This window comes from Zalophus californianus, chromosome 9, assembly GCF_009762305.2.
Source record: "Zalophus californianus isolate mZalCal1 chromosome 9, mZalCal1.pri.v2, whole genome shotgun sequence".
Classification (NCBI taxonomy): Eukaryota; Metazoa; Chordata; class Mammalia; order Carnivora; family Otariidae; genus Zalophus; species Zalophus californianus.
The window spans coordinates 37,455,343-37,468,839 of NC_045603.1; the positions used below are offsets into that span (position 1 = coordinate 37,455,343).

Below are 13,497 nucleotides of genomic sequence, written 5' to 3' on the forward strand. Positions count from 1 at the left end.
AACAAAAAGAAAGAAAAAATGTCCAGATTGGTAAGGAAGAACTAATACTTTCACTAATTGCAGATGACATGATACTGTATATAAAAAACTCTAAAGACTCCACCAGAAAACTACTAGAATTAATAAATGAATTCATTAAGGTGGCAGGATACAAAATCAATGTACAGAAATCTGTTGCATTTCTCTACACTAATAATGAAGCAATTCCATTTACAAATGCACTAAAAAAATAATGAAATATGTAGGCATAAACTTAACCAAGGAGGTGAAAGACCTCTACTCTGAAAACTATTAAATGTTGATGAAAGAAATAAAAAACAACACAAAAAAATGCGAAGACATTCCATGTTCATGGATTAGAAGAACAAATATTGTTAAAATGTCTATACTACCCAAAACAATCTACAAATTTAATGCAATCCCTATCAAAATACCAATAATATTTTTCACAAAATTAGAACAATCGTAAAATTTGTGTGGAACCACGATAGACCCTGAATAGCCAAAGCAATCTTGAAAAAGAAAAAACAACATATCACAATTCCAGACTTCAAGTTATATTACAAACCTTTAGTAAAACAGTATGGTATTGGCATAAAAATAGACACATAGATCAATGGGACATCATAGAAAACAGAAAAAAACTCACAAGTATATGGTCAATTAATCTTAGAGGAGGAAAGAATATACAATAGGAAAAAAACAGTCTCTTCAACAAATAGTGTTGAGAAAACTGGACAGCTACATGCAAAAGAATGAAACTGGATCACTTTCTTATACTGTACGCAAACAAATTCAAAATGGATTAAAGATCTAAATGTGAGACATGAAACTCTAAAAATCCTAGAAGAGAGCATAGACAGTAATTTCTGACATCAGCCATAGCAACATTTTTCTAGATATGTCTCCTGAGACAAGGGAAGCAAAAGCAAAAATTAACTATTGGGACTACATCAAAATAAAAAGCTTCTGCACAATGAAGGAAACAATCAACAAAGCTAGAAGGTAACCTATGGAATGGGAGAAGATATTTGCAAATGACATATCCAATAAAGGGTTAATATTCAAAATATATAAAAAATTTATACAACTCAACACCCCAAAAATAAATAATCCAATTAAAATGGGTAAAAGACATGAACAGACATTTTTCCAAGGAAGACATACTGATGGCCAACAGATTCATGAAAAGATGCTCAACATCACTAATCATCAGGGAAATGCAAATCAAAAGCACAATGAGATACTACTTCACAACTGTCAGAATGGCTAAAATCAAAAACACAAGAAATAGCATGTGTTGATGAGGATGTGGAGACAGGAGAATCCTCTTACACTGCTGGTGGGAATGCAAACTGGTGCAGCCACTCTGGAAAACAGTGCAGAGGTTCCTCAAAAAGTTAAAAAGAGAACTACCCAAGACACCAAGAGACACCAAGACACCCAAGACAACTAGGGTGGCTCAGTCGTTTAAGCGTCTGCCTTTGGCTCAGGTCATGATCCCAGGATCCTGGAATCGAGTCCCACCTTGGGTTCCTTGCTCAGCAGGGAGCCTGCTTCTCCCTTTGCCTGCCTCTCCCCTTGCTTGTGGGCTCTCTCTCTTTCTGACAAATAAGTAAAATCTTAAAAAAAAAAAAAATAGAACTGCCCTAAGATCCAGTAATCACACTACTAGGTATTTACTCAAAAAATACCAAAACACTAATTCAAAGGGATTCATGCAACCCTATGTTTATTGCAGCATTATTTACAGTAACCAGACTATGGAAGCAGCCCAAGTGTTCACTGATAGATAAATGGATAAAGAAGTGGTATATACATACAATGGAAAATTATTCAGCCCTAAAATAGAATGAAAACTTGGGGCACCTGAATGGCTCAGTTGGCTAAGTATCTGACTCTTGATTTCAGCTCAGGTCATGATCTTAGGGTTGTGAGATTGAGCTCTGCCTCAGGCTCTGCATGGAGCCTGCTTAAGATTCTCTTGCTGGAGAAGAGGTGGGTGACGGGATGGGGTAACTGGGTGATGGGCATTAAGGAGGGCACTTGAACTAATGAGCACTGGGTGTTATATGCAACTGATGAATCACTAAATTCTACCTCTGAAACTAATACAGTATATGTTAATTAAATTGAATTTAAATAAAAAATTTTAAAAAAAGAAATGCACATGTTGCAGGTGTACAACATAAAAAAAATCCCCCCCGCCCCTCACCTCCCCTCACTCACGTGTGTGCATCTGTGTGTGCTCTCTTTTTCTCTCTCTCAAAAAAAAAAAAGACGAAGAATGAAATCTTGCCATTTACAACAACATGGATGGAGCTAGAGAGTGTAATGCTAAGTGAAGTAAGTCAGAGAAAGCCAAATACCATACGATCTCACTCATATGTGGAATTTAAGAAACAAAACAAATGGGCAAAGGGAAAAAAGGGAGGCAAACCAAGAAACAGACTCTTAACTGTAGAGAACAAACTGATGGTTACCAGAGGGGAGAGGGTAGGGGGATGGGTGAAACAGGTGATGGGGATTAAAGGGTACACTTATCATGATGAGCACTGAATATTCATGGAAGTGTTGAATCACTATATTGTACACCTAAAACTAATATAACACTGTATGTTAAACTATATTAGAATTAAAATTAAAAAACATTATAAAAAAGAAATAAGCATCTTCATAAAAACAGTGACAATGTCTTCGTAAAAACTGCTAACACTAACTAGAATTTATTTCTGGTTAAGATTTTTCTTCTTCCACAAACTATTCTAACCATTAAAAAAAAATTCCTCTTTTCTGGTTTCCTCAGTTTACTTATTCTCCCTTAAAGGAAGGGATCAAATTACTTCATTTGCCACTGTCCTGTTTGTTAGTTAATCTGTGCATCTATAGTTAGCTACTGTTTTGAGTGCCTTACTTTTATGGTCTTATTTATTATTTCATCCTTTTGTATGATTTATATGGGACTCTCTCCCCAACACATTAGGACATTTCAAAGGGAATCTATTTTGTGTTCTTTCTTTCTTTCTTTCTTTTTCTTTCTTTCTTTCTTTCTTTCTTTCTTTCTCCTTCCTTCCTTCCTTCCTTCCTTCCTTCCTTCCTTTCTTTCTTTCTTTCTTTCTTTCTTTCTTTCTCCTTCCTTCCTTCCTTCCTTCCTTCCTTCCTTTCTTTCTTTCTTTCTTTCTTTCTTTCTTTCTTTCTTTCTTTCTTTCTTTCTTTCTTTTTTTCTTTCTCTTTCCTTCCTTCCTTCCTTCCTTCCTTCCTTCCTTCCTTCCTTCCTTCCTTCCTTCCTTCCTTCTACATATTCTTGAAGCTTCTCCTTAAAGAAAAAATGAGTAATAGTGCTTTGTTTTCTCAAAAGCATTTATAGCAACAGCTAAAACAGTTTCTTTTATTAGGTATGTATGTGTCTATCTGACTATAAATAGATCATCTCCATATTATTAACACTGCCTGGTGCTTTTTTGAATTTGACTTGGCTAAGTAGGTATTGTTAAAAAAAAAATCTCAGGGTTTTATTTGACCAAATGATAATTATAAATGACCATTCATTGAAAATTCTGTCAGTCGTACTGTTTCATCAGGTGGGAGTTAAGATTCAGTATCTTTGTTGGGATCTGAGTTTCTAAAAGTCTCATTTATTGGCACCTCAGTTCAAATGTAAGATTAGGATGAGTGACAGGAAAAAAAAAAAGGATTAGTGGCAGAAATTTTCTTGGCAGGCAAGGTTTTAAAAGGTTTAGCAGGTGGAAAAAAAAAGTTTTAGCAGGTGTAGTATAGAAAGAGGGTTAGACTGAAAGTGGGGAGGAGTTATATATCACTTGAAAAGAAGGATTTTCTAATATTCAGCCAGAAAGCCTCTGGAATTTTTGAAAGTTATATCATAGCCTTAGAGAAAAGAAAACATTAGATTTGATATAAAATGTTCACAGAGCTATTTATTTCTTTATGTGAATTCCAGTTACCATCTTAGCAGCATATAATGGATCCAAATTAAATTGTATCTTTCAGGCTAATTCAGGAAGAAAAAGAATCCACGGAGTTACGTGCTGAGGAAATCGAGAACAGAGTGGCTAGTGTGAGCCTGGAAGGCCTGAATTTAGCAAGAGTCCACCCAGGCACCTCCATCACTGCCTCCGTTACAGCTTCTTCACTGGCCAGTTCATCTCCCCCGAGTGGACACTCAACGCCAAAGCTCACCCCTCGGAGTCCTGCCAGGGAAATGGATCGGATGGGAGTCATGACACTGGTATGATGATATGCACGAGAACATTTGTCCCCATTAGGATTAATGGTGCATGAGCTGATACTTATTGGGTGTTTATTCTAAGGACCTTCTGTGGTTTTTATCATTTTTCTTTTTTCACAACATCCCTTGGTGGTAGGTGCAACTATTAATCTCATTATGAGACAAGCAAATGTAGCCTACACAGGTGTAATTTTCTAAGGTCACATAATAGGTAAGTAGAAGAGCAGCAATCTAAATATCACAGCAGCTATCTGAATGACTTAAACCATTAAGTAAATTTTTACTGGTGATATCTTGAAGTAAATTGGGACTGGGTATTTTATTTTTAATGCAATAAATCACAAAAAAAATATTATAATTGCTTCAGTAAAACAACAAAGAATGTTAACATTTTATAATCTAGATAATATAATTTTAATAAGAAGAGCTATCAAAAATAAGAGTGACAATTTCCCAATTTTGTTTTAGAATTTCATGTCAACATTTTTACCCTTCTTTATTCTTTAATTCTTTGTTTCATTTATTTTTATATTTGGGATTCATAGTTAGAAACCTAAGTTAGGCGGTACCCTGAATATAACTGAGAGAAAATCAAAATGCCTTTGCTAAAAATAATATAGAGAAACCTCTGGAAGAAATGATGGGAATGACTACTGAGTGCTATGATGGTTAGCCACTTAATTCTCATGATAACATCTGCAAGTCTGAGGGCATCACCTCAACAGAGAGCAGAGGTAACTGGGGTTTGAGAGCATGAGTAAATTGCTCATGTTCAACACAGTAAGTGGAGCTGGATTTTTTCTTCAAATTTGCCAGCACAAAAGTATGTGCTATTCTGTCCCTTCTGTGTGTGTGTGTGTGTGATTACCTGGAAATACGTTTAAATGACAGTAATGAAGATTTAAATATTCTGAACTATTTTGGGAGGTAAAATTCTGCTTTTGTAATGAATATTAAAACTTTACTATTAAAATAATAAAATTCTAATTAAAAATGAGTTTGGGGATAGAAATTAATTAAAAACAAATAGGTGAAATAATAGTTTTATACAGTATAAAACTAGCACAAATATAACAAATGGAGGAGAAATTAATGATACTACAGAAGAATATGAAGTGTATACAGTGTTTCTAAATATAGTCAGAAGGCTGTGAAGCTTCTATAAGAAGTGTCACAGTATCTATGTGTGTGTATGTATGTGTGTAAAATATCTGAACAAAAAATTTTAATTCATTTCCTAAATGACATCGTTAATAAATATGTTGCAGTAATATGTATTATAGCTAATAAATTGTAAAAATTATTTCCACTGGAATTGATTTATATTAATGCACATATATGCATTTCTTTATAAAGAAATTATATCTATATCTATCTATATATATAAAATGCTCTCACCTCTAGGGAAAAACTACCTTATAATTTTTTTTTATTTTATTTTTACAAAATTTGTTATGTATGTAAGTTAAATGTCTTTTTCTTTAATTTTACAATTGAGAATTGAAACAGAAAACTATTTTTATGGTGTGGCAGCATTTTTCACATCCAAACTCTTTATGATTATGGACTTCCATACAATAAAGTCAACATAAAAGAAAAATGACAAATTTTTTTAAAAAAAGGGAAACTTTTACCTTCTTAAACCACTGAGTCCTCTATTCTGTGCTCATTTCCAGACTTGATATTAAAAATATTTTTAAAATAGGAGCGCCTGGGTGGCTCAGTCAGTTAAGTGGCTCCCTTTGGCCCAGGTCTTGAGCTCAGGTCTCGTCCTGGGCTCTGGCCCCTCCCTAGTCAGGCTCCCTGCTGCTCTGCAGGGAGTCGGCTTCTCCCTCTGCCCCTCCCCCCTTTTCCTGCTCGCTCTCTCACAAATAAATAAATAAAATCTTAAAAAAAAATTTTTAAATAGACATCATAGACTGTGCCCAATCAGGACAAAGGACAGCTAATCAGAACTGACCCCCCTTTGACACAGCACACAGTTTTAGCCAACGTACTATATACCCAGTATATGGAGCTACATTATGATCTGCTTATTTTTAGAAATCTAGGAACCGTCAATCTGACTTTAACTAAACAGGATATTGTCTCTCGCTTAGTTTCTGTTTATATTTGCTACATATATTGATGACTTGTTTATTATCAAAGCTACAGTAAGAATGTTGGCCCACAGAGCAGAATTTAGTCAGCATTCAAGGCAAGGAAGCTTTGGTTATTTCTGTCCTGGTCCTTACATTTTTGCAACATAGTGTTTTGCTCTTTAAAGTATTTTCATAAACATTGCTAATGTTATTATTTTATACTAATAAAATAATGTGTATAAACACATTTACACACATCATTTACACATGAGATTTGTGTATATTTGAAAAAGATGCCACAGCTTTCATGCATTTTCTTGAGCAGTTAGTCATAAATAAATCAATGATAAATGAACATTATTACACTGTAATTACAGTACTTAAAAATGTTTGAAGCATTTCCTGAGGGTAAAAAAGTACTTAAAATTTTCCATATCTGACTCAGAAAAACAAGAAATGAAATCCAGAAGTCCTTATCACCCTAAGAAAAGTTTGTCATTAAATTCATCACTGCTACAGTGAAAGACAAGTAGATTTTCTTTTACCTATAGAAAATATTGGGGGGGATAATTCTGTTGGATATAATCCATGTTTGAATTTTCAGAGGAAAATGAAGAATTTTAGGGACAGAAAAGCAGAGATTGAAAAGATATTGTATTCATTTGTATTGTATATGTTTATATGTTATGCAAACATTGTTATTTGTCCTGATTATAAAATGTGCTTTCATTTACTTTTACCTCACCACAAATCTATAAGCATAAAGAACATTCTACCAATATCTAGTTAGAATATTGAATGAACTAGATCAACCAACTTTCCAATAACATAAAAATATATAAATGTAAATGTAACTAAAATGGAATAAAATTGTTTTACTCACACAAGAAAAATTAACGAAGATATTAAGTGAATAAGGTTCATTGGAAATCAGAAAGAATTAACTTTTAAAAAAAATTCTGTAAAAGCACATTGACAAGAAAACAGCAGCTGTAGAAACATGTTACACTGAGGCCAGAGCTTTAGGCATTTGGGAATGAGAGATTTGTTAGGATGCCAGGAAGTGTGAGATACATCAGGGATAACATCCCTGCCCTAGGGAGGACCAAGGCTCTGCATAGATAGGGCAAAAGGGAATGTTTATAAACTCCATATATGTGCATTGATTCTTCATTTACATATGATCTTCTTCATTCCCATTTATGTTTTCTCGGGAGGATATAGTCCCATATTTATTTCTGGCTAGATCACTGCATACGTGCTTCCTGTTCCCTAGGGTCCCGTGTCTCAGATCTCATACACATATGTTTGACCCTCTCATGTGGACATGCCCCCTACCAATTCCATCTAAGAAGGTTCCTCTCTGAAATCACTCTGAGGAGGAGTCCTTCTGTAATGGTTAAAGACATTTATTTAGAAAACAATGGAATGAAAAAACAAGACAGTCATGTTATGAATACTATTTAAACTTGTAACATGGTCAATTGGTACTCATTAATTAGTTCTATTTTATGTTGTTTTTATTACTGCCAATCACAGCCAAGTGATCTAAGGAAACATCGGAGAAAGGTACTGTAAATATCTTTTTTTTGATTGCTAGTTGAATATTGTTTTTCTGTGAAAGCTTTAAAATTATATTCCCATTAGTTGAGCCATTTTAGTAACATAAAAAGAAATATTAAAAGTATTTAAGTGTTATCCAGTTGTGTAAATATGATTATAAGAACAGATGCCTCAAAATAAAATTGTTTATGCTTCCTAGGGTAATGGTTAGATTATGTGGTCTAAATATCCTAGAATTAGATTGTTTATTGCCAATGCTAGAACAGTGCTGCTTGTTTTTAAAATGTAGGTTTTACTGTTATTCAGGCATGTGAGACCAACAGATCAGGAGACCACTGTCAACGAAAAGAGAGCTTGTTACTCACACTTCCCCAGAGGAAGGGCATGCCATGCTATGCAGAGGCAAAAGGAAGTACCAGAGGAGGTCCTGAAGCAGAAAGAGCTAGGAGAAAAGATGAGTAGGAGCTTTATTGTGGTTTCTGTTGGAAAGGCAAGGCAGGGTAAGCAGGCTTAGGATTGGCTAGTTTTAATCATGTCAGTGGGCTCTAGGTATAGGGGCCATCTCTAGTTGTCCAATTCCTGGCCTGGGACAATTAAGGCAGAGGAATATTGCCTCCTGAAGTGTAAGAGCCAGAAAGAGAGTATGGTTTGGCGCACTGGTCTAGATTGATTGATGTGCACATGAAAGGCACACTCCAGGGAAGTAGTTTGCTATCTCTAGGAATTAGCCAGCCCTGAGAGGAACATTCTGTCCTGGGGACCAGATGCTAGAGCATCAAGAAGACAGAACTTATAAAAATATAATTAATCTGATGCCTTCCTATTTGGTGTGACATAAATAGAATAAGTATTGGAAATGAGAAACAAAATTGACTCTAGTTCTGATTCACAAAATGACATCTTGTTAGATAATTGAGAACAGCAAAGCTCAGAATCATGGATGTTGGATGGGAAAGATTTCAAAGATTCAACCTACTATCTAGTGCATAAATCTATTTTTCAGCATCATCAAGATGTGATAGACTATTTCCAAACACTTCAGGAACCAGAAAACTATTTTTTTTTGTCTTTTTTAAATTAAAGAAATCTGTATTTGTGTGGCTTAGATTGATGGAACTTTTTTTTTTCTTGAGTTAACATCTATCTTCCTATGGTATCTTCTCCTTGATACTACCATTTGGTTCTCAACTGTCAAATTTATCATGCATAAAGTTCTTTGTCTCTGACTTCCTCTACCACTTAAAAGGATTATTCTAGGAATATAGAAAGAAATCTGAGTAGATGATGGATGTAAAAGAAGTTCAGTGGGTATAAGAATAAAAGTGACAAAGGAAAGTCTCATACAGGAACGCAGGCTCAGGGAATTTAGCGGGTGAAGAAACGGTTGGTAAAAAAAGTAGGTCATGGAAAGACCGCAAACTAAAAATTGTTGTGTATCAGGCTAAGGAGTTACGGGTGTGATTCCATTTGCACTTCAAAAGAACACTTTAAGATAAGTATTATCACGTCCATTTTGCTGATGAGGAAATTGAATCTTAGAGAAGGTAAGTAATTAGCACGCGTCATTCAACAAATAAGAGAAATCAGAATTCAAATCCATCTCTGATTCCAAACCGTTTCTCCTCTATTTTATTTATACAGTGTAAGCTCCAAGCATTATTCAGACAAACAGTTTGTGTATGATGTTTTTAAAAGCTGGTATTTGGACAGTTGGCATATTTGACTGGTGGTGTGGAGAGAATAAGGCATTTTAGGAGGTGTTTCAGAGGAAAAACTCTGGAAGCAGAAGGGTCAGGCTTAGCAGAAAAAAATCACAGAAAACAATTACGGCTAGACCATGGGACTGTGAAGACATAAACACATATTAGGTAGAGTTTGGAAACGTACTTTATGAATTTAGATGAGAGGTGAGTTTAGGAAGAGTTTTCCAGAGTATTAACCTCATGCTGAAAGTAGTTCTTGAAAAAGATTCTTCCGGTGGCACTATACTCATTGAAATGGAGAGAGGAAATCGTATATAGATGCCTACATGAACTGTTACAAGTAATCTAGGCTTGGATGACAAAAGCCCAGTCAAACAATTTAATTAAGTTTCTCCAATACATGAGGTCTTTATCATATATCATATATAAACACACTTATGAATAATAGCTCAACATAGAAACAAAGCAAGGCATTATGTAGACATAAGATGATAAACAGCTTTAAAATTTTTGCTATAGCCATATTGCTAACTTTTTGTCATCAGAACTTCCAGAACTGTATCTTCTAACTATGCTTTCCAGAATCTTTCTCTCTATATGTATGTATTTCAATGCACAGTGATGCCGTGGAAAAAAATGCAGGGTTGTTGTAAAAAAAAAACCTCTTTACAATCAATTCGATTGTTGAAAAGTCTGACTGTCATGCAGTTTTATATGTCTGTCTCTGACAAAATTTATCCTGAATTGTTCTGGATTCTGAACTAAATTATTTAAAGAAATCCCTTCCACCTCATCTTCTTGTTTCTGTATACCTTTGTCCACATTCCCATGAGAGGTAGTGAAATGAAACAATTTGCAAGAATTTTTTTTTCTAATAAATTGCCACTCATTTTTTAAACATCTGGAACACATTTCATTAGCCTGATTTAATACACTTTATCTGGTAAAGTTGTATTTTTGCCACCTTCTCTTCTCACTTCAAAGATCTATGTAAAAGATATCCATGTTATGATAACCTGACTATGCATACTTTTTTTAGTGAATTAGCTCAAATATGTGTTCAGTAACTTTTTATGAAACATTTACATTCCTGATATATTGAAATGGATTCCAGGGTAGCTTTTTTATAGTCCCTAGATACTGATCTATGGTGTTTATTTACTCTGAAATAATATTTTTGTGTAAATTATCCAAGAGTTTTTTTTTTTTTCAAACTGGAATATCTTTACTTTTAAACAGTTATGACACACACTCTTCAATAATGTGAATTTATATGTGTAAGACCTATATGCCCCAAGTTTTTTATTTTGTTTTTGTGTTAGAATTACACAAATAGCCTTGCTTAATGATTTCTCCATTTCCATCCATTTCCATTGAAATCTAGAAAGAGTTCATCTGAATGTATTGTTTTCGCTTCTAGATTGCAGTGGTGGAAGAAGATGGTCGGGAGGATAAAGCAACAATTAAATGTGAAACTTCTCCTCCCCCTACCCCTAGAGCCATCAGGATGACTCACACCCTTCCCTCCTCCTACCACAATGATGCCCGAAGGTACGACTCTCCCAGAACACAGCACAAGACCTGCTCTCCTTTAGAAAACACTCCTCTTTCTTTCAGTGTTGTCAAATTGACTGCACTCATATACTTTCTCAAAATTATATGAGAAATTTTATTTGAGCTCTAACTCTCCATTAAGGTATTGCCCTGCTCCCTCTCCCCAACATCACTTGTGGAAAAAAAAATTTGCATTCTGAAATCAAATTTTTAGTTTTAAAATTGTATATTTTTGGTCTTATTAGCCAATATGGATGAGACGAACTCTTCTATTTTTAGTGGCTATTTCCTATTAAAATAGAGTCAGACTAATGGAAGGACTTATTAGGAAGAATAATAGAAAAATTAAGGTATTCGAGGACAAGACTATAAATTTGGCTTAAATGTAAGAGTAATTAGGGTCTGAAAAGTCCATAATTGCACATCATTTACTTTTAGCAGACAGATAGGTATACCACCCTCCAGGTGCTGGTGCTGCTGGCTAGAACAGCTACTCAGGCAGAAAGTTCTTAAGAAAAAAAAAAGTATATTTGCCAAAATATTAAAAGAAAAGGTAAGGGAAAATACCCATTTTTCACAGTAACTCATCCTGTGGTCCTTTCTGTCAGCCTACAAAATTGCAAGCAGATCTCCATAAGAATTAATGACATAAATAAACCTAAACATGCGAGTCACATCTTAAATATATGGCCTTTTACATTCTTATCAATTGCAGCGTCTCTAGACACATAATTGATATAACTGACCATAATGACTTAGTATTAATAACTTATGTAAGAATCTGTCTTCTAAATAGTATGTGTTTTACAGCAACTATATTTGAAAACAGAGCTTTCTGTGCTGGCAGGCATTTTTTGTCTTTCTGTTTTGCTTATTTTTGATTTCTAATGTGGAAAACAAAAGTTACTCCAATTTCAAAATATATGCTTTCACCTTCCAAGAAAAGAGTGAATTATATTTTAACATGTGAAAGCTATTGGTTTGGAGTTTAGAGAATGTGAACTCATGAATTAGGATGAATAAGTAAAGTAATTCATCAAGGTGTTGTCACATTAGCAGCTGTAGAATAGATAGCAATATATATGAACCTCTCCTATTAATACGGTGTCAGTTACACTGACCAGGAATGGAACAGCAAGCACCTGCTTGGAATTCATTTCAGTGTCTCATGTACCTAAAAGAATACCTGAGAACTATAAGAAAAAACAAAAAGTGATCACTAGAGCATATGATTATTTGCTTCTGAATCCTTCCTAGATGATTTAAAATTAAACGATTTAGACTCCAAAACTGGGAGAGAGAAAGGTGGCTAGAAGAAACCCCAGTAAAGATGTGGGCTGGAATGGCAGCTTAAATTTCATTGTTAGTTAAATTTAAATGTCTTATCATAGGTCATTATGTTTATGACTGAAAAAAACATAAGCTCTGAGAAGGAAATAGGGAAAGGGTCACATGCTAAAGAATGGAAGGTCATTTAACAGGCAATGAATAAGCCAATCTATGTTCATTGATTCATTTGAGATCATATCAGAAATAAGGGGGAAAACATTTAGAACAAAAATAATCTTTTCTAGAAAAAATTTGGAGGCTCAAGGCCCTAAGCCTGAAAAAAACCAAACTTCAATATGTGTAAAAGCAAATATAGGAGGAAAGGGAGAAAATAAGTGTTCTTCCGTTTGTCCCTTTCTAAAAGAAACAAGTCTTAGTACTTTGTGGGACGAGCAGTTTGCTCTCTTTTGTGTTTTGCAGTAGTTTGTCTGCCTCCCTTGAGCCAGAAAGCCTTGGGCTTGGCAGTGCCAATAGCAGCCAAGACTCTCTTCACAAAGCCCCCAAGAAGAAGGGAATCAAGTCTTCAATAGGACGTCTGTTTGGTAAAAAAGAAAAAGCCCGACTTGGGCAGCTCCGTAAGTGTGCATGTGTTTGACTCTTCACTGCCACTCATTTCAGTCACTTCTGAGGGTCCATCTGCTTTTCATTTCATTTCCCATCTTTGCATTGCTTTTTTTTTCTACCTGACAAACTTTCTTTTTCAATCAGCTCTGTAAATGCAATTTAGCTGAATAATGTTGGACAAAACTTACAAGGGAAGAATATTGTAAAACGTATAGTTCTTTTGATTTCTCTGTGAATAACAATAGCTAGAATTTATTTGATGCTGACTCTGTGATAGACACAAGGCCCCTATGAGGCAAGCGTTATTACCGTTATTCTTATTTATTGTTGAGTAAACAATGTCTTAGTAAGTTGCGGAACTGAGAAATTTATCCTAGTGTCGGTGTTTCAAACCAGTTTAAAATCACTGAGCGTACTGCCACTTAAGGCACAGATATCTATAAAAGCTTTTCTGCTG

General features: G+C 34.7%; 1 protein-coding gene across 38 annotated transcripts in view; it reads left to right on the forward strand.

Annotated features, from left to right (window-relative positions):
- The window catches only part of PPFIA2 (PTPRF interacting protein alpha 2), a 465,447-nt gene that overhangs the window by 381,039 nt on the left and 70,911 nt on the right, over positions 1–13,497 (forward strand). For all 38 annotated transcript variants that reach the window (XM_027592669.2, XM_027592670.2, XM_027592668.2 and 35 more), the window contains 4 exons: positions 4,009–4,246; positions 7,867–7,896; positions 11,014–11,144; positions 12,897–13,051. In XM_027592669.2, the coding sequence (XP_027448470.1) occupies positions 4,009–4,246; positions 7,867–7,896; positions 11,014–11,144; positions 12,897–13,051 (554 nt within the window). The remainder of the gene's footprint in view (positions 1–4,008; positions 4,247–7,866; positions 7,897–11,013; positions 11,145–12,896; positions 13,052–13,497) is intronic.